This window comes from Rattus rattus, chromosome 3 (genome assembly GCF_011064425.1).
Source record: "Rattus rattus isolate New Zealand chromosome 3, Rrattus_CSIRO_v1, whole genome shotgun sequence".
NCBI classification, from domain to species: Eukaryota; Metazoa; Chordata; class Mammalia; order Rodentia; family Muridae; genus Rattus; species Rattus rattus.
The window spans coordinates 60,095,513-60,118,730 of record NC_046156.1 but is presented as its reverse complement, the minus strand read 5'-3'; the positions used below and the strand labels follow the sequence as shown (position 1 = coordinate 60,118,730).

General features: G+C 47.4%; 1 protein-coding gene across 4 annotated transcripts in view; it reads right to left on the bottom strand.

The window, feature by feature from the left end:
* Window positions 1–23,218, bottom strand: part of Bcl9 (BCL9 transcription coactivator) — an 87,130-nt gene that overhangs the window by 9,666 nt on the left and 54,246 nt on the right. For 2 of the 4 annotated variants that reach the window (XM_032897661.1, XM_032897662.1), the window contains 5 exons: window positions 10,124–10,259; window positions 8,128–8,207; window positions 2,802–3,114; window positions 1,579–1,895; window positions 163–352 (listed from right to left, as the gene is read on the bottom strand). In XM_032897661.1, coding sequence (XP_032753552.1) covers window positions 163–352; window positions 1,579–1,895; window positions 2,802–2,854 — 560 coding nt within the window. In that variant the 5' untranslated portion in view covers window positions 2,855–3,114; window positions 8,128–8,207; window positions 10,124–10,259. Of the gene's footprint in view, window positions 1–162; window positions 353–1,578; window positions 1,896–2,801; window positions 3,115–8,127; window positions 8,208–10,123; window positions 10,260–14,569; window positions 15,899–23,218 lie in introns of those variants that run through there. The other 2 variants (XM_032897659.1, XM_032897663.1) reach the window with 2 other exon arrangements.

The window sequence follows — 23,218 nt, the reverse complement described above, 5'->3', positions numbered from 1 at the left end:
AAATTGTATATTGTGTGTTCAACCTATGTTTACATAACCTTACTCTCCCTCTCCCAACACAGGCAAGGAAGTGGTGTGCAGAAGTCAATGCCGTAGAATAAGAACTGTGGTCTCGAAACACACTCGAGGCAAGTTCAACACCAAGACGCCGCCGTTACTTACTTATTTGCCATCTCAGTAGAAAACACGTACACCACTTTGGCTGGTGTCTTCTGAGCAGGTATGGGCTCTGGGGCAGGAGTTTGGCCATGTGACGGAGTGGAAGACCTGGGGGCTGTAGCAGTTGACGGGGTCATGGAGTGTGGTGTGTGCTGGGACTCCTGGGACTTGATGTGGTCTGCAGAATTACATTCTAAAAGAATGAAAGGCTCGCTGTTAGGTGGAGAGCTGTTAGGCCGCTGTTAGGCAGCCCCTCCCAGCCTTCCTGCCAGCATTTACACAGCATCATCGTAACACAGATCCACCTTGAAAATTTCCAGAGCAAGTCCCTTGCTAAGAGAAAATATCTCTTCTACTTATCTTTTCACTCTTTTCCCCAAATGACTCATCTGTATCAGTCCTGTGTCCTCTCCTGTCTAGAGTACACATTAGCATGACTATCCTTCCTTTCTGGTACCCGCCTTCTGAAGCCTTTAGACATGACAGGACGCCTAGGTAATCACACTCACGGCTCCCTTCTAGTAACCTGGCATTTATCATATTTCATATGGATGATCTGATGGCTGGCTTTCTAGGTGCCCTCAAATTCTTAAGGATGACAACATCTGTCCTGCTGTCTATACCCCAGTACCCAGGAGAGTGCTGGGATTCATAACAGGATTCCCAAGAACACTTCAGAAAGGGATTGGGAAGGAAGGAGGGAGGCAGGGAGTGGTTACTCAGGTTTACACTTTCATTTTGGGCTGAGGAAATCTCACTTTCGCTTCTTAAACAGTAACTTCACATTCTGACTGCTCTTAAGACTTTTTTTTAAAGTTTTACTGAAGGAAGAAAAGAGCCTAAGGCCTCAGAGCAACACTCTTCCCTGACTTGTTCCATTGTGGTGCCTGCCAAATTTCTACCACATCTGGTAGCCACTCATTCCTGCCACACTGAAATCAGCTGTGACAGCTCTGGACTAGTGCCAGGGTCATTATGGCTTCCCCGTGTGTCTATCAGTCTGGCAAAGTGGCAACCAGAAAGTACAAAACCCCAGTCTTGGAGGATTTCTCCAAGAGGCGGGAATGTCAGAGAAACCGTTCCAGTGTGGGCCGTAGACACAGCTGACTGCAGCTACTGGCTTGACTGAAGGATCACAGTGCACAGGCCAGAGATATGCTTACGAACATGGGCTAGGTCTAAAACATATCTGATCAAGTCACACACTTTCAAGAGCAAGAACTCAACAAAGTGTTCTAGACTGTTCTTCAATAAGGAGAAAAATGAGAAGCAGTGGTCTATCCCGAGCTTCGAGACTGCCAGGCTCTGCCACATCCTCTCCCACTTCACTGATAGAGCCTCTGGCCTCTAGTGAATGTCAGATGCCTTCCCCAGGGAACACCTACTGCCCTCTGAGTCTCAAAGATCTTGTAGACATACCTTTAATGTCAGAGTCATCGTTTGGAGTCCCAGGATCTCTCTGATCAAAGGAGTCGGCCGAAATACTTCGCTCCCTTTTCCCCTTGCCCTTGGCACCATTTCCAGCCCCATTCTTCAGCCCCATGCTCCCACCTGGGCCAGGGAGTGCTTTAGGGGTATGGCCCCCACTCTTGGAGTCACAGGGGGATGGCTGGGATTGGCTGGCTGAGCCCCCCGGTTTACCCTGATTGGAGAATTTGGAATCCAGCTGGGGGTTTCCAGATGGGGACATCACTGTAGGGGGACGGACCATCACCTCCTGCTTGGACTTGGGGCTACTAAAGAAACAAATAACAAAGAGATCAGACAGACACCAGACATGGTCAGTACAAATTCGTGTTTCTGTAACAGGTTAAGGAGCCCCTGAGTGCTAAAAAGCCGCCCTGCACTGCACCTTGCCCACTGGCTTGTCCCTGCCACCCTGGCTCCCATCTTAGAGCTATCGACAGAGGGGAGGATCAAACAGAATGGCCTCCAGGTCTCAGGAACACTAGAGTCACATGGGAACCTATCTCTAGGGCTTCTGTCAATAAAGGACAACCGTTTCTATGTACATAGAAAAGTGACTCTCACACTAAGACTAGCTCAGAGTAAACAAACAGACATCGTTAAGATCAAATACAACCACCCCCAGGCTCAGGACAAGGAACAGCTGTAATGAAAGCCTGGCTCCCCTGCAGAAACAAGCAGGCAGGCCCAGGAGGGCAGCAGGGAAACCACTGGAGCTGTCAGGTCAGGGAAACCCTCCAGCATCCAAATCCCTTCCAACAGCAACTCAGCACCGAAGCAGGGCAGGCCACCACTGCCCTGGGGAGACGCAAAACATTCTTTTAAATAACTGGGTACTGAGAAACGCAGCAAGGGCTCTGGGTGGTAGTTGGCGGTGGCTTAGTTCCAGGACCTCATTATCTAGGCCTCAGAGTCCTCAGATGGTGCTGGCTGGTCTTTAAGGTCCTTGTTTGTGCTTTGTAAAGGGTGGGGAAATGGTACAGGTGGGAAATATGGGAATGGTGGCTGAGAGAGTAACCCAGGAACATTGGACTTGTTACTATTTCAGTAAGTTTCCTCTTTCTTTGCCACATGGGTCCATTCTGCTTCTAATTGTACACACGGATGCAGCAATGAGTGTGCGTGGTGCCCATGTGCCATCCCCGAGGGGTGAGAGTGAGGCCCTTGCCTCTTACCTCTGTGTGTTTCCTGATGGCGAGCTCCTCACTTTAGGGTTACTGGGATGCATTGATTGAAATCCTGAGCTTTCGGTCACTAACTGGGACAGGCTCACCGAGTTCCTCTCGGGCTACAGCAGAAGTAGCTGCTAGGGGCAGAGGCGGTTGCCCACTGCTTGCTTGGTGCGTCCCTTAGCGCTGGCTGCCTGTTCGCCTTTTTCCTCTTTGTTTTTCTCTGCTGTGGAAGTGGGTCCTTCCCCCTTGAAGTTCCAGCATTCTCTGAGTGAGTGCCTCCTGCTGCTGAAGGAAAATCTCGCATCTCCAGGGCACACTGCAGGAGAAGGACACACAAGGCAAGAGGTGAGAGTGAAAACACAGAAAACGCCTTTCCACGGTATCGACAGGACAAGAGACAGCTGGGCCTGCCTCCGGTCCTGCTAGATAAAGGAGGAAGCCATGTTGCAGCCACTGGCTCTGGTGCTTAAGCGACTAAAGGGGACTAAGATTTCTGATCAGCATACTGGCCTCCCATCCGAGCGACTTGTGTTTGCAGGGGAGAAAGGGGATTTAATTTTTAGCCATTTATTCTCCCTTGTGTTTATTTCTGAATATAAAAGTCTCAATGGATTTGGGTTCTTGGCCCCTCCTCCAAATAAGGCTTTGAACCCCTGGTATTGAGCTCTGATGTGGGCTGTGGTGGCAAACAGTGGCCAAGAAGTGTAACAAACCCATTCCAGTTTCACATTATGAAGCAAATCATCGAGGCTTTTACTCTTAGGCTCCAGGGTGATGGGCAGAGAAGGAGACTCTTCTAACACAAACATTAAGCTAATACCAACATAATCAGTTCTGCCCCCCGATTTCCATGAGTCTTCTATTAAATTATGCAGATTTTGTAACTGTGTTCTCACCTTAATGACAGGGACATGGGCAAGCATGGCAATGAGCCACGGTCTTGAAAGTAAAGGAGTATCTTTGAAGGCTACGGTATTTTTGAGCCAATTTGCAAGGCTAATTTGAAGCATAAAGGTCAATAAAATATTATCAAACCTGGCTATGGAACAAATGGAAAAGCCTTTTATGTAGGGTAGCCTAGACATTGGGGGAGGGAACCATGGTATACTCTAAGTCATGGGTCCCTCCCAGGAGTTCCATGATCATCGTTTTGTAACCACCATGACCTGCTCTTCCCTCTCTACCTGCTGACCAAGGATGGGACGGAGAGGAGAATGTCAGGTGCAGGACTAGTGGCTAAAAAATTAAAAGGAGCTAGAAGAGGCTCGAGTGTTACAGCTTGCACATACTTTGAGGAGCCACAGTTATTCTTCAGGTTGTGCTGGTTGTATGAGACTGTCAAGTGCAAAAGTCCTTCAGTTAGGCCTCCCCGACTCTTACCTGTGCCAGCGAAGGGGATTTATAAGGTTTTAAGTAGACACGATTACATCTTTTCCTTTTAAAATAAAGGGAGCAGGAAGGAGAACTGGGAAAAGATATTCCAAAGCAGTCTATGTTGGCCTCAGGGACATCGTTCTAAAGAGCATGCTGATCTTAATAACATTTAAGGTCTACCCCCTCCCCCCATCTTCCATTTTTCTTTTGAGCAATTTAAATTATAGGATGGACTATTGTTGTCAAATGTGGAAAATTAAGATCATAAACCTTTTTCTTACATTCTTATTAAAAAATAGGGATCTTATTAAAGAACGGTAAAATAAGAAGCAGATGAGCCCTGAGTGGACTCAGCCAAGGCTTCCTTCAGGCAAAGGAAAGCGGGATCACCTCAGCATGCTGCTGTACCCTGTGGTACTTCTGTCTGCATCTACTGCTCTGCCAGCGGCACTGAGCAATCCTTTGTGTGTATTTTCCTCCCTGTGAAGACTGTTCTTTGAAGACAAGAACCTTATTTTAAGTTCTCTGGTTTCTCTACACTTCTCAGCGTGAGGGTGCCGTAGGTATTACAGTAGGAAGAGACTTATCAGCTTCCCCAGAGAACAGAAACACCTGGCGTGTGTACTGTACTCTTCTTCCGAGGCAATGCAAAATACATCAAAAATACCAAATTGCCTCATTAATCTGCCAGGCCCTTCTGATGAGCCGGTAGCAAAGATTATTTCTAATAATGAAACCATGAACATAAAACACGTTGGTTTTCAACGTACTTCTACATGCTTTCTTATTCTCACAATGTGCCCGACATTGATCACAGGTACTTCCCACCGGAATGACCAGAGCACACAGTCACACACAAATGGCCTCTTGAGCCAATCAGTGTTCTCAGACCCTGGCCTTACTTTCTGGATGGACAGACAGAACGGAGGCTGAAAGGAACACAAGCCTCAAGCAAAGGTTGAGAATAAAATCCAGGTTTCTAGTTCCTAAGAGAGGTGTTCCAAGGAATGAGGCCTAACTTTAGATTGCTGCTCTGATGGACAACCGAGCCTAACTACCGAATGTCTTACGACAGCTCCAGAGAATGAGATTATACCCAATGGGTGGAACTAGAACAGGTCTTCGACAAGATCATCGGAGCGAGAGAGGGACTTCTCTCTAAGAGGACACTCCTCGTGCCTCAGCTCTCCTCCCAGGCTTCTCTTCTCTGAATACCTGACAACTGTACTTACTTCCAGCACTGGTCTACGCACTGCATACGCTCTCCAACCCATTCACAGCACCCCCACAAGACCGCTCTCAGACCTCATCTAGCAATGATGAAATTACTGCTCACTCTGCTGGGAGAGCTGGTGTCTGGCCGGAGCCCCCAGCCCCCAGTGTACTCTCCACATTGCAATGCCAGACCTGGCAAGAGGAAGCGGTCAGGTCTTCAGCGGGCGTCTCTAACTCTGTGACGAGCACCACTCCGGAGCACGCTCATTGGCTCCTTCTGCCAGGCACCACCTCGGACCTTCTCTTCTGCTCCCATTTACCTACCATCTCCCTTCCCTCCCTCCCTAACCTAGTTTGTGGGTTACTGGTGATTCCTGTTGTTTGTTTTGTCTAATGCAGTGTCTCATTCTATAGCTCTAGGTGGCTTGGAACTTGCTATGTAGACGGTGTTGACAAAGAACGTGCAAATCCTCCTGCTTCCATGTCCTGAGTGCTATGATTCCTGTCTGTGGTCCTGGCTATTACTCAAGAGGAAGAAGACATTTTACCAAGTGGGACATCCCCACACTAAATCTGCAAATCTTTTCCCCAGAGTACCCATCCATTTTTTGCTTCATTACAATCAAAACAAACAACAACAAACAAATCATTTTTCTTCAAGGCTCAGCCCACTAATAGGCGGTATGGCTCATGCCCACTGAGGGATCTTATTCTGTTCTCTGGCCACCTCTTCTATTACTGTGTCCATCAGACCTTCCCAATTAATAGTTGGAACCACTGTAATGTCCTTTTAGTGCTGAAAACAATAAATAAATAAACAGGGCTCACATACTTGCCACCAACCTGACAACTTGAGTTTGATCCCTGGGACCTACATGCTGAAAGGAGAGAACCAAGTCCTGGGGGTTGTCCTCTGACCTCTGACCCCACAGTTGTGCCATGGCACACACGCAACCATACACAGCCTCACATGGAGTGAATAGATAAGTGAGAAGAAGTTAAAGGAAGTTAAGCAAATCAAAACCAGTTTAGCCTTCTCCTCCCCTTAGAGCCAAGCTTCTCTATGGACGTGACATGAGGTGCAATTCACCTTCCACCATAGGAATTAACTTCCATCCCCAGATCACAGTACCAGTGTCTGTGAGGTCACCCGAGCCTCTGGTCTAATATCTCACTCCATCATCCATCAGGCGTGTACATGGTAGCTATAAACGTATTGGTAGCCCAATATAAAAATAAAAACCTACTTAAAACATTATGTGACTTTTTTGTTCAATTAAAAACTCTCAGTTATGTGGTTCTCAAGCATGAGCTCAATGTGGCCACTTAATAGCAGAAGGCTGAACACTGTGGCCAACTTTGCAAGCCATTCCTTCCCTCTCGACCTGCCCTTTCCTGTTGCCTCTCCAGCTACTCCTCATGTGTACACATCCCAAGTCCCCTCTCTACCCACTCTAACACCTGAGTCCCACAGGACTCCACACTGGGCTCCCTTCTTCGGTGAGTTCCTCCTATGCCAACAGCTCCCAGACTCACACCTCTGGGTTGGCTTGTACTCTGCAAGCCTACAAACACAGTGGCAATCTGACACCTCCCTGGAGGGCTCAAAACTGACGGGACTGGACATGAGTTATTCACGTTAGTATTGCCTTCCTTCCAAAACTACTCCGCATTCAGTTAAAATGCCTCTTTCAGTTCATAAAGTCACAGGTCAAGTATGTCTTCTTCAGAGAAGGATCCCTTAAAACCATCTACTTACATGAAATCCCCCATCAGTCTTCAGAGCAACTTGGGTTTTCTAACTGTGTACACCATTATGCGGTTACCTGTATAACATTCACCTATGAGCTCCATGAAGTAGGGGTCGCAACTAACTTATTTTCCATCCTTCCATTCCTACCACTTACTAAGGGATCTAGAACATTAGGTATTTGTCCAAAAACTATTATTCAAGAAAAGGAAATGAATATGTCCAAGAGGTATCTCATAGATTTTTTTTTCCTTGAATAAGGGATATTACTGTGTAGCCTGGCTGTTCTGAAACTCTCCATATAGACCAGTCTGTCCTTGAACTCAGAGACATCCACCTGCCTCTGCCTCCCCAGTGCTGGGATCAAACCCCTAAGCCACTGTATCTGCACCTCACTGCACAATTCTTTTTTCCCCTGAGACAGGGTTTCTCTGTGTAGCCCAGACTGTCCTGGACCTCACTCTGTAGGCCAGGCTGTCCTCAAACTCCAAGATCTGCCTGCCTCTGCCTCCCTGTGCTGAGAGTAAAGGTGTGGCCACCACTGCCCAGCTACTGTACACTTAACCACAGCTAAGATACAGAGCACACCCAAGCATCAATCCATTTAAGAACTGAGTAGATTTAAGAACTACGGCAAGTTCCCCTGCCACTAGAACTATTTGACCTTAAAAAAAAAAAAACAAAAAAAAAACAAAAAAAACCAAAACAAAACCACTGCAATCCTGTCATCTGTAATGGCACAGATGAATCTGGAGGACATTAAATAAGCCAGGTATAAAAAAAGCAAATATCACATGATCTCCTACACGTTTAACAAGTTGAACTCAGAAGCAGGTAAGAGAATGGCAGTTGCTAGAGGCTAGGGTGGGGAACCAGACCTGAGTGATTGAAAGGAAAACATCAACTGTTGAGGAAAAGCTAAAGCTTTTTGCAAAGCTCTCACTCCTAAGCCGGATACTTGTTCCCATGGTACCATCCAACTCTACTCACCAAAACCCCAAGGGTCACGACACTGCAGAGTTCATCCTGGGGGTGAGGAGTCGGAGCGCCTTCCCAAAGGTGACCCTCACCTAGAAGAGAATAAAGTGGGTAGGCATTCCAAAGTAGATCTGAAAATATCAATACTACCAATGCAACAACCGCTGAGCATCTTAAGAGAAAAATGGGTTTCCTATTTCCTCTGGGGTTTAAATAGGAGACTACCAACTCACACGTGAGCCATCCGCTGTTAAAGGATGTGTACAGTACATGTAGCTATTTCAAAGCCCTGGGGGTGACATAGTAAGTGCAAACATGATCAACTTTTCTACTTTTGAAATTTCCTGGCGTTTAATGGATAAGAGAAAGCACATGCTTTTGCTTCTATGTGTCTCCTAGCACAGAGATGGATGCTGGCTCTGAAGGAGCAGAGACAAAAGCCAAGCGTGAGTCTGAACTTACAGCCTTCTTAGGGCTGCTCACCGCCACTGCCTCTGCACAGCTGCGACTCTGCGTGGCAACAGCCGGCAAGAAAAATGCGTCTAGGACTGAACAACCCTGCTTCTATGAAGGGCCTACTGTGTGCAGAATTAAGTGCTAAACTGAGACATGCAGGTAGCCTATAAGATTTCCAACATCAGTCCCTGTAGACTAGAATGATAACACTTGGCCAAAATAAATTATACTTTTTATTTATTTAATCTACGTGTGCAGGCACGCGCATGTGCCACAGTGCATGTGTGGAGGTCAAGGGAGTTTTGTGGGAGATGGTTTTCTCCTTCCACCATAAGTGGTCCTGAGAGTACAACTCAAACTGTCAGCTTGGCACAGGCACCTCTAAGGGCTGAGCCATTTCACTGGAAAAGCTAGTTTTGTAATTTCAAAGGAAAACAAAGTTCTAGAAAGTTGAGAGCCAAATTATTTAGGGAATCTTTAAAAGGGCACTCTATAGGATTAGCAAAGTTTCAAGCAAAGTCACAAACTAATTTGACTGAGCTCAGAATCAAAATTCCAGCTTCAACCCTTCCCATGATGTATTCCCACTTTCCTGCTCTAAGGAGTCAAGTTTATTAGAACTATGTCATGTTTAACAAATTTCATTTCTGCGCTATGACCACTACTCCATAAAAGGCACAGCATCACAGAATGTGGAACTAAAAGGTCTTAAGATTCCATTCCTAGCTCATTCTTAACTTCTGGCGTGCCAACAACGAAACAGCTTCTTCAAGCATACAAAAGGAAGAGCTGACCTCTCGCCCGAATGTAGAGGAAAACAAATGATTCAGTGGGCGCACGCAGAAAACCTCAGTTTGCACGAAACACTACTGCGTGTTTTAGTATTCATGGGGCAAAATGTCATCTGATGTCCTTCAGTGGGCCACTAAACATTAAGGAAACAAAAATTCATGTTAAGCTAAAGCATTCTGACAAGATAAAAATGTTCAAAGTAAATCCTAAGTACCATCCTTAAGAATAATGGCCACCAAAGATCTATTGTACACACCGATCGCCTCTCTGTAAAGTTTTCCTAGAGTGCCAGCTACTCCCCTGTACGTCATCCAGGGCCTATCTCACTATTTAACATCTCGAAAACAGTGTCACTGCTATAGTTAGACAGGGAACTCCCTGAGGACGGTGTCAATCATCATCCTAGCACCTGGTACCCAGCAAAACCCAGCAAACGCGGTTGATGGATGCATTACAGTGAGCTTGCTTCTCTTAGCTCCCATTCACACAAACCCAAGGGGACATGATAAATACCAGCTTCACTTCTCGCTGTCTGCCTTTTTCCTCAGCCTTCTGCAGTGAGTCAAGCACAGGCCCGGGTCACACAAAACCCAGGGTAATGCCACTTTTAGTTGTGACCTGCATCTGCTTTGATGACTTGCACTTTGGGAAACCTCTAGAATCAAGAACAGCCCCAGTTTTACCTCCCAAGAAACCCTGAAGAGACAAAAAAAAAAAAAAAAAAAAAAAAACATACTCAAGCTTAAGGTAAGGTTTTTACCTTTCAAGATGTCCACTCTGCTTTGTCTTCTACATTGGGGCGGGGAGGAGCTTACAGAGAAGGAGAACTGTCACCTCACCACACAGGAATGTTTAGGTCAATACGAAGTGACACCAGTTAGTCCCACATCTGAGTCCTGAGATGACAAGAAGAAAGGAAAAGTTCATATCCAAATTCACACTGACTCCAAGGAAAACTCCCCACTCCCCACTCCCCACTGTGCTGTGGCCAAACGGACACCTGGGAGAAGAAAGCAATTAGTCAAAAATGGGGGAGAAGGCAAACCCCTGAAAACTTTACAAGTCGGGGAAAAGGGGTAGGAAATCTAGGGAACTACATGTGGTCATGTGTCTAGCAAACTTGGAAAAAACAACAAAACAAAACAAGCGTGTCCTCTGAGTTTTTCTTAACCTTTTGTACAACCAAGAATGGCAGTCACAGGTTGCAGAATGGTCTCTGGTTTTTTCATGTGGTCTCTTTGTCCCTTCTTAGCATAATTAGAGATACTTAAAAATATCACAAAGCCCAAAGTGTAAGCAGCCTTACATTAACTTTCAAATTTCACAGTATTAAAAAAAAAAATCAGAATCAGTTGGTCTAGGGTAGTTCTTAACCCCGTGATTCACAGCTCCCAAGGACTCTGTGGAGAGGAGAGGAGAGGAGGCTTGAAGCCTTCAGGGAGTAACATAGATCATCATTTTGACTAATCTCTAAATAATGAAGTTAGCACAGCCTTCAACGGTGGGTGTAGCATTAGCAATACTGTGACTGTGGCGCCAACAGCACTACGTCACATTAGCTGAAGATTCGCTGACAAAATGACACACGCTCTTCCCTCACCACTGCTTCAACATCAGTGTCCTTAGACATTGTTCACTGTGTGACAGGGAGGCACACGTTAGCACACATTAGATGTCTCACATCTACTGCATTTAGGAAGCATTCTCAGATGGGACTCTGCGTCGTGTCACTGCCACAGTACTGGGACAGAAAAACACTAAGAACCCCAGAGTTAGAACAAGAAAAGCTTCCAGAGACTTTGCCCATCACATTGGTGAAAGCAGAAAGTGATGGCAAAGTGAACAGAACCACTGTACTCACACCATCCCATGGCTGAAGAGGACTGGATAGGCAGGAAACCGAGAAACATGCTTTAGGCCACAACACAGGGGACCTGCAGCCTAGGCCAGCATCTACCTTCCCACGATCAGTGCTGACTTTTGCTCAATTATCACCAAAATCACTGTCTTCCCTCTAAACACTAATCCTTCAAAATTAATATAAGACCCTAAATTTGGACGGCAGAAGAAACAAGTGCTCATAACACCCATTCTGTTCTTTAATTAACCATATTGCTATGACTGTATGGAAGGTGAATTCGGTCTATTAATGAGACGGTCAGAGTGGGATTTTAAAAAAGTCATACTACATAATCACGCATCCTCAGAGGTGTTCACAGAACTTTCTGGACAGGTATTAACCGGCTGGACGGGAAGGCAGCAAGGAATGGTTGGAGAGGAGAGGTGTCACTTTGTAAGCAGCAACACCAGAAAACACCAGAGATTTGTTCAAAGCGAGTCACCCAGAGAGCTAACATCTTGAGTTCAAATTCAAGGCTTTTCACCACTGTGCTGTCACCACGATCTAATACTCAGCTGGTCACAATGCTTGTGAAAGCCCTGGGTCTTTCCCCCTAGGTGTTTTGTTTTTTGTTTTTGTTTTTTTGTGTTTGTTTTGTTTTGTCTTTCTTGGTTTACAGCCAGCAGGTACTTCTGAAGGACACAGGGAAATAACTGCTAGAAGAAATCCCAATGTATGTAAGTTTTTTGGTTTTGTTTTGGCTTGTGCTGGTTAACTAGAATCAAGAACAAAATATTCCTTTTGCTCAAGAACCGGTTCCATGGTACTTGTCCTACAAACAGAAAACTATACAGAAATTGTGCTTTCATCTTTAGGCCGATGATTTTCCTACCCGACTATCAGCTATGTTAAAACTATTGATTGCAGAGACTTTCAAGGCTCGATAGCCAACGTCTAGGTCATCAAGCTGTCAAATGTCATACACACATCTCCACATTTCCTCAACTTACCCAAATCACCCGACAGTTAATAGAGCCCTCATTCCTCAAAGCCTGTTTGCAACACCTAAACTATCAGACCCTCTTCTTAATCCATTCCTACCAATAGTATAGGTCTTTTTCAAGAGGAGGGGACTTAGTTACTGGTCCCCAGATTTGCACACAAACATTACTTCATGACAAATTCTCCAGTGACTACTGTCCAGTCAAAAACTTTCAAACCAACCAGTGATACTGAAAAACCTCCAAGTCACAGGTTCTAAACAGTCTTACCCTCCAACATCTCAACTTTTTTACTACCTACTCTTCTTACCTGCTATGCCTAATTCATCACTGTGTTCCCTACACAGAAGCCCACATCTCTGACGCCAAAACCAACCATTTAATTCTACAGTATATCAAATGCTAACAACTGCACCATCCAACTGACTTTTTACATGGCCACTGAGCAACTGTCAGGGGTTGACCTCTGTTGGCTTTAACTAAAGTCTAACTTTGCATAAACTGCATCCTGCCTCAGACCATCTCCTCCGAGGCACATTTGCATCCATTCTGCTACCCTATCTAATGACTGTGACTCCAATCTTAGCCTCAGAATCACTCTGAACGTTTAAAAAACGCTCTTCCTTACTTCTAGCAGACCAAAGGCTCTTGGAGGTCAGATTTTAAGTTTTCTTTCTCACCCTTGGCAGCTTTAACATAAGGTCCCTAGCTATACTACTACAGGCCTTGGTCCTTCTCTCTGGACTAACCACTAACTCTGCGACGTGTTTTCTGTAGGATATCTCCATTTCACCAAGCTCACCCAACGCTTACCAGTGACATCTTAATAGTCTTTGGAACTTTCAAAGGCCAGCCAGCCTCTAGGGCTCCAAATTGAAAACCACTAGTGTGTTCTACGACCCCCACAATGACTCAGTGACCTAAACGTTGCCATCTCACCTGCTGGAACCCTTTACAACTCAGACATTCCTCTAGGCTTTCACCTCCCCCAACCCTTCAACAAGTCACTGGCCTGCGGAGTCCCCTTTCTCCCCTCTACGCATCTCCGGGGTCTTACAAACCCCACCAAACTCAACCAGAAATTCCTAATTTCGCGCGCTCTTTTCTCTCCATCGTCCCTCCATCCCAGGACCCCGAGACGGTCATCTCCCCTCAGGTAACCTCTCCAAGCACAGCTTTGGGACACAACCTCTAAAACCCCGAGAGATGCCCGGGTCTCTCCTACAGCCCCCGAGGCTCCCCCGCCTCCCCCAACAGGTTCCTCCAGACTCAACTCGCCAAGCCAGCGCCCCGACCCCCGGAGGCCCCCGGCTACACGCGCACGCGGACCCGGCCCCCCCGCGCCGGCCCTCCCCCTCCCCGGGGCCCCCACTTTTGGGGCCAGAAGCAGGGAGGGGCGAGGCGCAGGCAGGGGCTGCAGATCCCAGGCTGCTCTCAGCCCAGGGGCCAGGGCCCCGACCAGCGGCAGCAGCAGCGCAGCGTCTCCCCCCGGCGGCAGCAGCGGCGGCGGCGGCGCCGTCCCACTCCCGCAGGCACACATAGGCTCCATTGTCCGCCGGCGCCTCCCCCTTTCCGGCTCCCCTCCCAGGCCCGCCCCTTCCCCCTCCCTCGACCCTCCCCAGCCGCACCGTGCCAAAGGGTACCGCGGGCCCCGCCTCGGACGCGAGCGGAGGCGCGCCCCTCCCCCGGCCCGCCCGGCGGGGAATGGGGCCCTGGCCCCGCCGCCGCCAGGGCCCGCCCCCTCCGGGGGAATGGCACCCGTCCCCCTCCCCGAACGCGATCGATGGTACCAGCCCGCCGCGGCCCCCGCCCCCTCCCGCGCCTGGCCCAAGAGAGGCCGCCCGCGCCCCGCCCACCCGGGCCCCGCCCCCGCGCTACACGAAGCCCCGCCCTGGCGGCACCGCCTTCTGCTTTGCATGACCCCTCCCATCCAACCCCGCCCCGGCTAGTCACCGGGTCCCCCGCGGTGACGCCCACTCCCCGGTTTAAAGCCACAGAACCCTCCTTTTCAACTAAAAGATCCTCCTGCAGGACCCGCGGGGCGGGTGGTGCAGCGGGGAGGTTCTTTTCCTTCCTCACCCTCCTCCGGGCGCTCACTCACCCAGATTCCCCACGGCCTCCAGCAGTACTGGGAGCCACCGAAGGGGATTAGAAAAGGCGCGGGAGGGGGAAGGGCAGAGTGGAATTTGGCCATCTTTGACAGAAACTAACTGGGAGCTGCAGAAGGAACCGGTCTTCCTTCACTCTCCCGCCGCTCAGGGCCAGGCCTAGTCCCCAATATTCATGCCACCTCCTCACACCTCTACACTGCGATTCTGCCTTGCCTCTACCAGCCCACTCGTCCTCCCCTCAGTGTCCGCTCTACCTTTGCCAGTGCGGGCTTTCTTCCCTTCGGAGAAGCAGGCACCCTCGGCTTGCACTCTTCTCCCTCTTCCCAGAGCAGACTCTCTGGGGTCCTGATGGCGCGGTGGCTGGAGCAAGGTCTCCTTCACCTCGGGCCTTGCCCCGCCCCGCCCTGCCTGGCCAGCACTACCTAGGGTTTCCACAGAGCACCTTCTGCCCTGGCCCCAGGTCTTCTCCCAAACACAGTATCACTCCCTTAATTTTTTGGAAAAGCTTTGTTGTTGAGAATTCGAGGGCGGCGCGTTCAGCACTACCACGGTGAAGTGAGATCTTAGCTCATTAGATAACACTTTTTCTCATCTTGGTTAATGCGCGTTGCTCAGATTGCTGTTTTTTATTTTGTGAGGTCGGTGTTACTACCTTGACCAGCCATCGTTACTGTCTGCCCTCCCCACAAAACACTACTAATCTTCGGGTTTGTACTTTGTGGAGTCGATCTTAACTCTGCAACTCTGTGCACTGGTCCAAAGCTTTTCTAACATAGTTAAGTGAATTCTGTGAACCTGAGAATGTGGAAGAAAGCAACATGGCCAAAAGACCTACATGGATTTACCCAGAACTGCCACTACTGCCTCCGCTTTTCTCTCTACAAAATAGGGAACCTTCCTTGTGGTGCCCTTTTAAGGAACAGTGCTGTTGCCAAGGATGGTATAATAGAATCCTAAATAATATACTTCACTCACTACTTTCCAAACTACTCAAAATTCACAGCTGGCCATGTGGGTTTTCATACAGTGTCTTCCTGGCTTAGAATCTGAACTGTGGAAAGATATTTTTTTCTTTTGAGACTGAGTTTATAAATTTAAAAGAGAGTCAGGTAGATCTAAACGATACAAACCTGAAAGCAAATGGAATCCAAATAAGAAATAAAATCGGACGGTTTTGGGGGAGGGAGCTTTTGGCTTTAGAAATTAGGTTCCGGGCTAGAGAAATGACTCAGCACTGACTGCTCTTCCAGAGGTCCTGAGTTCAATTCCCAGGAACCACATGGCGGCTCACAAATGTTAACTCCAAGATTTGACACCCTCGCACTCATACATGCAGGCAACACACCAATGCACATGAAATAAATAATTTTTTTAAAAAAAGAAATTAGATTCCACATAGTTAAGAACCTCTGTAAAAAAGGCACAAGGAAAGGTCATGTGTGAGTATGAGAAAAGACAACCAAACTAGAAGTCTGTAAAAGACATTAGGATTGCTAATGTAAGGGGACAGGTCTCAGCTCATATAGAATGTATTCCTAAAAATACTTCTGTCCTTCCTTAGGGTTTCATTGCTGCAATGAAACACCATGGCCAAAAGCAAGTTGGGGAGGAAAGGGTTTATGTGGTTTACACTTCCACGTGGTGGTCTATCACTGAAGGAAGTCAGGACAGGAACTCAAACAGGGCAGGAACCTGGAGGCAGGAGCTGATACAGTAACCTCCAGGTATGCTGCTCACTGCCTTGCTCCATGGCTCCCTCAGCCTGCTTTCTTATAAACCCCAGGACCACCAGCCCAGGGATGGCACCACCCACCATGGGCTGGGCCCTCCCCATCAACCATCAATTAAGAAATGCCTTCTAGTCGAATCTTATGGAGGTATTTTCTCAATTGAGTTCTTCCTTTAAGATAACTCTAGCTTGTGTCACGTTGACATAACACTAGCCATGTTATGACTTGGGTATTCCAGTTCAGGTCACTGCTGGTCAACAAGCTAAAGGGCAGACTGGGACCATAATGTACTTAGAACAAAATAAAATGAAAAACAAACCAAACCAAACAAACAAACAAACAAAACCAGAACTGCTCTTCGCTAGGCACTAAGCTCCCATGTAGCCATGTGTTAAACTTCAAAAATTATTTACTGAATTGGGAGGAAAATGAAGGCAAGGATTACATGCTCGACACGAGGCCATGAGCAACGGCAACAAGACCTTCAGCGTGCTAACAAATCAGGAAGTGTAAAGGTTAGCAGTTCCACAGTAATCTTAGTTAGCTACGTTACACACAGGACAGAAAGGAGTGTGTTTTAAAATATCACATATTCTGCTCAATACTCCCTTTCACTAGAGAATCTGCTCTCTGCATTTTCTAACCTCCGCACATCTGCTCTCACTGGACAAAGACTTGCCTTTGGTGTCAAAGGGCCTGACAGACCGTGTGTGTATGAACACTAGTTATCCAACGAAGAGACCCTTCTAAAAGCATCTTGTAAACAGAAGTCTGGTGACGTGTTTGCTACTCCAGCAACTCTGTGAAATCCTCCTTCCTCCAAATGGCAAGATTGCTAAAAATAAAGGCTTTTCGTAGACTAGATTGGACTCCCAGAACAGCCTCTTGCTTCGCATAAGGACCATAGACACGCGGTGGCCTCCAGGCCGGGATGCTGCAAGTCTGACTTCTTAGCTCTTCAACAGACCATCTCATTTTGTCCTGTTATGTAAGTCTGCCTCCAGGCTTTCTTATCGGGATACCTGTTTCTTTTCTTTCTTTTGGGTTTTCGAGACATTTCTCTGTGTAGCCCTGGCTGAGCTGGAACTCGCTCTGTAGACCAGGAACTCGCTCTGTAGACCAGGGTGGCCTCTGACTCAAGAGATCCCTGATTCTCCCTCCTAAGTGCTGAGATTAAAGGTGTGCAACACTACCACCTGGCCATGGACACCTATTTCCAAATGAAAGGGACAAAAGCTCTTGCTTCATCAGTTCCTAAGTAGCCTGCCTAAATATTATAATTGAGGAGAATCCATCTTGTTTCTTAGATGACAGATTTTTAAAATTTTTTTTATATGTGTGGGTGTTGTTTCTGCATGTATGTTTGTGTGCCACATGTGTGCAGTGCCTACAGAGGTTAGAGGAGGGTTCTATTGGACACCCTGGAACTAGAGTTGTAAAAGGCTGAGGGCCACCATATGAATGCTGTAACTTGAACCCAGGTCCTCTGGAAGAGCACAGTAGTACTCTTAACCACTGAGCCATCTCTGCTTGCTGTTAGATGACAGTTTTGATGTGGAAATTTAATGATTTGCCAAGACTCTTCTTGCTGTGAGGGACTAGGACTTGAGTTCGGTACACCACAGCACTGTCCTGACTCCTAGGAACTGTTCATTCCCAACAGGATTAGTGACTGTCAGAGAGAACAGGCAGTTAGTTACTTTAGGAACCATGGAATTAAAACTAAGCAGGCTTGAGCCACTCAGTCAGCCGGTGTCAGGGTTACAGTAGTTCCTAACAAACTCTCGCCGGGGTCAAGGCCCTCGGCAAGCGCATAGGTTCTTCTCACTGTGCTCATTCATTAGTAGTCCATCCTCCCCACCGTTCAAAATTGGTGAATTTCAGTGCTGAGGGAATGCCACTGAGGGTCACACTGACTGAAAAATGCAGGCTGAGAATGGAATGGCTTCTTGTCACATGCCGAGTGCTGTGATGAGGTACCCTAGAATACCTCTTTTTTAGGCTGCCATGAAGGAGAAACAGCTCTCCATGAAAATTCATGGAAGAATCTCAGAGCTTCGTCTTTGCCTGACAAAATGGAGGGCTGTCTTTTTCCTGAAGCTGGAGTCTGTGTTCCCTAGCTTGCCCTCCCGCACCTTCTCCTGGAGCCATCAATGATCTGCAGAGAGAGGGCATTGAACCATCCTACTTAGGAAGCTCTAATGGACCCGTGGGGTGATGGGCGGATCCCCTGAAAGGTAACACTCGGCTTTGTCTCGTTCTCCAACCTACGTGGTCCTGTCTCTGTCTCATCACCCTACTCTCTAAAATTCCAGCTGTGCGACGCTCAACCTGCCGCGTCCCAGAGTTCTAAAGGGCTGACTCGGTGCTGATGCTCTCCTCCGCCTTTCCCAATCTGACCGTGGTCAGCTTAACAAGACACAGCCTAAGTGCTCCGTGTGCCTCCCCCGCTTCTCCCCCAAAGCTCCTCATCTTCATACAGAAAAATAAACTAACCAACAACAACAAAAACTGTGTGAACGGATATTTAGTCTGCCTGTATGACCACAGACTATGTGTGTCTGGTGCCTTTAGAGGCCAGAAGAGGGAGTTGGACCCCCTGGAACCAGAGTTAAATATGGTCTTAAGCCTCTGTGTGAGTGCTGGGAATCGAACCCAGGTCCTCTGGAAGAGCAGCAGTGCTCTCAACTGCTGAGCCATCTCTCCAGTGCTGAGCATTAAAGGCAGGGACTAAATGCCTGCCTGGCAGGGCCTTTCCCACTGGGCTGTAACCTCCGATTTCATATACTTCCTCATACCTATCCGTGGAGTCCCACTTCCCTCTCCCTTGCCAAGTTCCACTAATTAGTCATTTCACTTTCTGTTGCTAACTGCTTCCCCAAGCAATGGTTCTAGATGCTTCTATTACTCATTTGATCACCTTCCAGGCATTTCTTAGGAATCCTGCCTTCTGTCTAGACATATTTAGTTTTTTGCCCTCGGGCACGCCCCTTTCACACAAACAACCTCTTGGGCTTCTCTGGAGTTGTTGTCCCACCGTCTTCAACATTACAGTTTGCACTCAGGTCGGCCTCAGTCTTTATCCAGGCAGCGCCCCCTGAACTCCTGACCACCCACCCAGCAGTGGGAGTCCCTCCTGCTTGTGTGTGACTGGACTTTGCTTCTACATTTGGGCACTAGAACCATCTTAAGCTGGAAAATGAATCCCAAGTGGACGGAACTCAATGAAGCATAAATCGAACTTCCTTGCCTATTACCTAGTGATCCTTGTATACGTTCTCATCGCTGTCTGTGTCGTTTCCCCACAGAAACGATTCCAAGTGCGACCCCCACTGCTCCTACACTGTAAGGTCTGTCTTGTTTCATCACACCTTGGAAGAACCATGCAAAGTTGTTTTTGCCTTCTGTTTGGCTTTTATCACTTTCTTTAATAGAATCTTAAAGTGATACCCTCTTCCCCTTTCTTTTCATCCAAATCCATTCAAAAATTAACCCACATAGTGGTTTCTTTGTCTGTAAATACTTCAGCCAGGTGACAATACACCCTCCCGATGATACAGCCTAACCCGGCTGCGGAGTCCACCAAAGACTGTCTTCCCACCCCAGCCTTGTCAGTTCCCACAGGGATGCAATTCCAGGTTTGTCTTCTTTACTGACTGAAGCTCTTCTGCTCGTCCCTCACTGCAGATGCTTCGAAGGCCTTTGACTCTTTCTTCTGACTCCGGCTCTCCCAAGTTTGGCCATCTCTTTTTACATGTGACCAGCATCCCCCCCCGCCCCCCAAGGTCTAGTTCAAGCCTCACTTGAATCTGATGCTGCGTTTCTAGCTACTCAGCTTATCTCCGTGAAGAGGTCAAAACCGAATTCACCATCTTCCAAAATCAAGTCATCTTTCTCAATTCCCTGTGTTTTCTCTTAGCCCCCAACTGGGGGGTCATCCTGACACCACCTCTCCTACTCTGTGCGTTCTTAGTCGCCAGCAGCCAGAAATTTCTCCTTTAATCCGTTTGTTGTTTTTCTGCTTTCCAAGTGGGGACTGTTGGACAGACAATCCTGGATCGAGTCTCTCCCTTCGTCAGTCAGTCACTTTCCTCACAGAACTCCCTCAAGATGTCCATTTATGCAGTGGACGTTCCTCTAGCCAAGTCTCATTGTTGAGGTCACCTTGGTTCTTTGGTGCCCACCTACTCTGGGAACCTAACAATATGGTATGATAGCAAAGATACTGGCGTCCGAGTCATGTGGACCTGAATTTGTATATGGGACTATGCTTTCTAATCAGGAAACTCCAGGCATTGGTGGCACACTCCTTAAACCCCAGGACTCAGGAGGCAGAGGCAGGTGATCCCCATGAGTTCAGGGACAGCCTGATCTACAGAGCTAGTTCCAGGACAGCCAGGGCTACACAGAGAAACCATCTTGAAAAAAAACAAAACAAGAACAACAACAAAAAAACAAAACAAAAAAAAAAAAAGAAAGAGCTTCAGGCAATACCCTCCCCTTTTTCTTTCTCACTCCTTCAGTTCTTTACATTACAACATGAAAATACACCCAAATATGCAGCCTCAAATACCATCTACCTCTTGCTGTACATCCAGTTTCCCACCTGAGAGCACACACTTATGCCTTTTTGAATTATATATCATTGCTATTTTTATCAAGGATCTACTGAATGCAGGACATATTAAGGGATCAAAATAATTAGAAGGGCAGTCCTGCGTGTGAGGTTCATCAGTCCTGGACGGTTCTTTCATTAAAAAATTAAAATGCTGGGTAAGTGCCCACTGTGCGCCTCCTGCAAAAATACTAAAACTTCAAAACAGAAAAATACCTTATGATGCTGCGATCCGGAGTCTAGTTAGAAATACTGATACGTAAACATTTATAGTCAATTATAATAACTGATAAGAAGAAATACTGGGTGCTGGATGCATGCAAAAGAAATGTATCTAGGCAGACAGGAGACTTAATGCAAAAAGACCCAAGCAGACTCTTAAGGATGCGTAGGAGTGAGCAGAGACCTCAGCAATGGGCAGGAGCTCAGCTGCCTGACAATGTGTATAAATAGCCACAAAGCCAGAAAGGGGGCGATAAGTAGCAGCGCAGAGGCAAGAAGGCAAAATGGCAACCAGAGGAGAGCCATTATTTGAGGGGGCTGGGCTAAGGAAACCCTGCTTCACTGAGGCAGAGGCACGAGAGGTGCAGACAGGCGGCTCAGCCAACGCCTTCCTCCACGCAGCGTCCCACACAGCAGAGGGATGGTTCCTCGTTTGCTGTGATGACATCTGGGCTTTCCTCGGAGAGGGCGCTCCTCTGCTTTCTCGAAATGCATGTCTGTGAAAGCTACGTCTGGGCGGAGGGGCTCGTGGTCAGTAAGCTGTGATCTTAGGAAGAGAACTCGACTGTGCCAGACCTCGTGGTATGGAGTAAGGAGGACTGTGTTCTTCCTCAAGCATTGTGGGAATAAGTGACTATACGTAACTACATACAAATAATTTGTATACTACCCAAAGTAGACAAAATAGCTACCCAACAGATGCCAGTTATTGTTATGTTTGGTTATCGAGAGATCGTCCAAAGTGGGATGGACTGGAGGAGGAGATTTTAGGGGCACCAAGAAATCCCCCACAATGCTCCCCTCATTCTTACACTCATCCTTACTTGCTGAGATCTCTTTAATGCTCCTGGCCTGTCCCTTTACATTCTGCCATTAGAAATACCTTTCGATTTATGGCATCATTTCCCCCAAGCCCTTGGGGCAAACATAATAAAGGGTTAACTCTGCTTTATTCTAAGAAGTTATCTGACCATAGTCATATCCTCCGAGGCTGCAGACTGCGCCATAGGAATATTGTGGGAAGAAAGAAAAAAGCTAATTTTGAAACCTGGAGGTCTTCCCTCAGAAATTGAAGCCAGGCAGAGAGATGCTCAGAGGGCATCCCTTCTGGGATTGGAGGAAGGGGTTGAAATTGCAGAGAGATGCCAAGAAGTCAGAGGAAAATAAAAACAAGCTCTTTCGTGCCCAGAAAGGCAAGCTTTGCCAACTCAAGTAGCTCTGACCTTGACCTGGGTCCTTCATCATCCACCCCTTGCTCTCCATTCTGTGTTTACGAATAAGTCATTTTGGCCAGGATTGGTCTTGACTCGTAGGAACTGAGGGCACAGATGACTGAAGAACCCCTGAGCTAAACTTTTTATCGCTTTACATGTTTAATCTCTTACCATTGATCATTTGTGTTAAATTATGCAGGAATGAGGGAGACTGCAGCAGAAGTTCAAGAAATCATATAGTTCAATTGAGGAAACAACTATAAAAAATGTTTAATAACAGTTAAGACCTTAATTGTATTACAAGCAGGCAAAGAAAGAAAGAAAGGAAGGAAGGAAGGAAGGAAGGAAGGAAGGAAGGAAGGAAGAAACCTACAGGCTCCCAGAGAAAGGAAAACAAACCATGGCAAAGAAGTGACAATTTCTTGAAGGGTCAGAGGTTAAAATGGCTGTGTAAGACTAGGACCCGGTGGATGCAGGAAGAAAAGATGACCAGGAGGGACAGACAAGGTGCCATGTCAGACACCCACCGGGTAAGAACACAGTAGGTGTGTAGCTGTGAATCATAAAATAGACGGGATCAGAGTGACAACTGTCACTTACAGAGCAGTTAGCACGGGCCGACCACTCGTCCAAACAATTTATATTAGCTTACTTAATACACAGGAAAACCCCATGAGGTCTGTAGGCACTGCTTTATGGGAGAAGTGACTGTCCTAAAGCCAACGACCGGAAGTATGGAGCTGAGGTTAAAGCCAGTCAGCTTGAGGCAGAGGGGAGCACAGCTGGGGAAATATAATGGGAAACGGGGACTGCAGAGGCGGCTCCCAGCTGCGAGCACTGCTGCAGAGGACCTGGGTTTGCTCCTCAGCGTGCACTTCGGTTGGCTCACAACCACCTGCAGTGCCTAACTTCAGGTCTCACCCACTCTTCTGGCCTCCAAGGGCACCCGCACACAGGGCATACATCCATCCGCACAGACGTACACACATGCACATAAATGAAAAAAATTGTTTTCTTTTGGTTTTTCGAGACAGGGTTTCTCTTCGTAGGCCTGGCTGTCCTGGAACTTGTGCTGTAGACCAGGCTGGCCTTGAACTCATGAGATCTGCCTGCCTCTGCCTC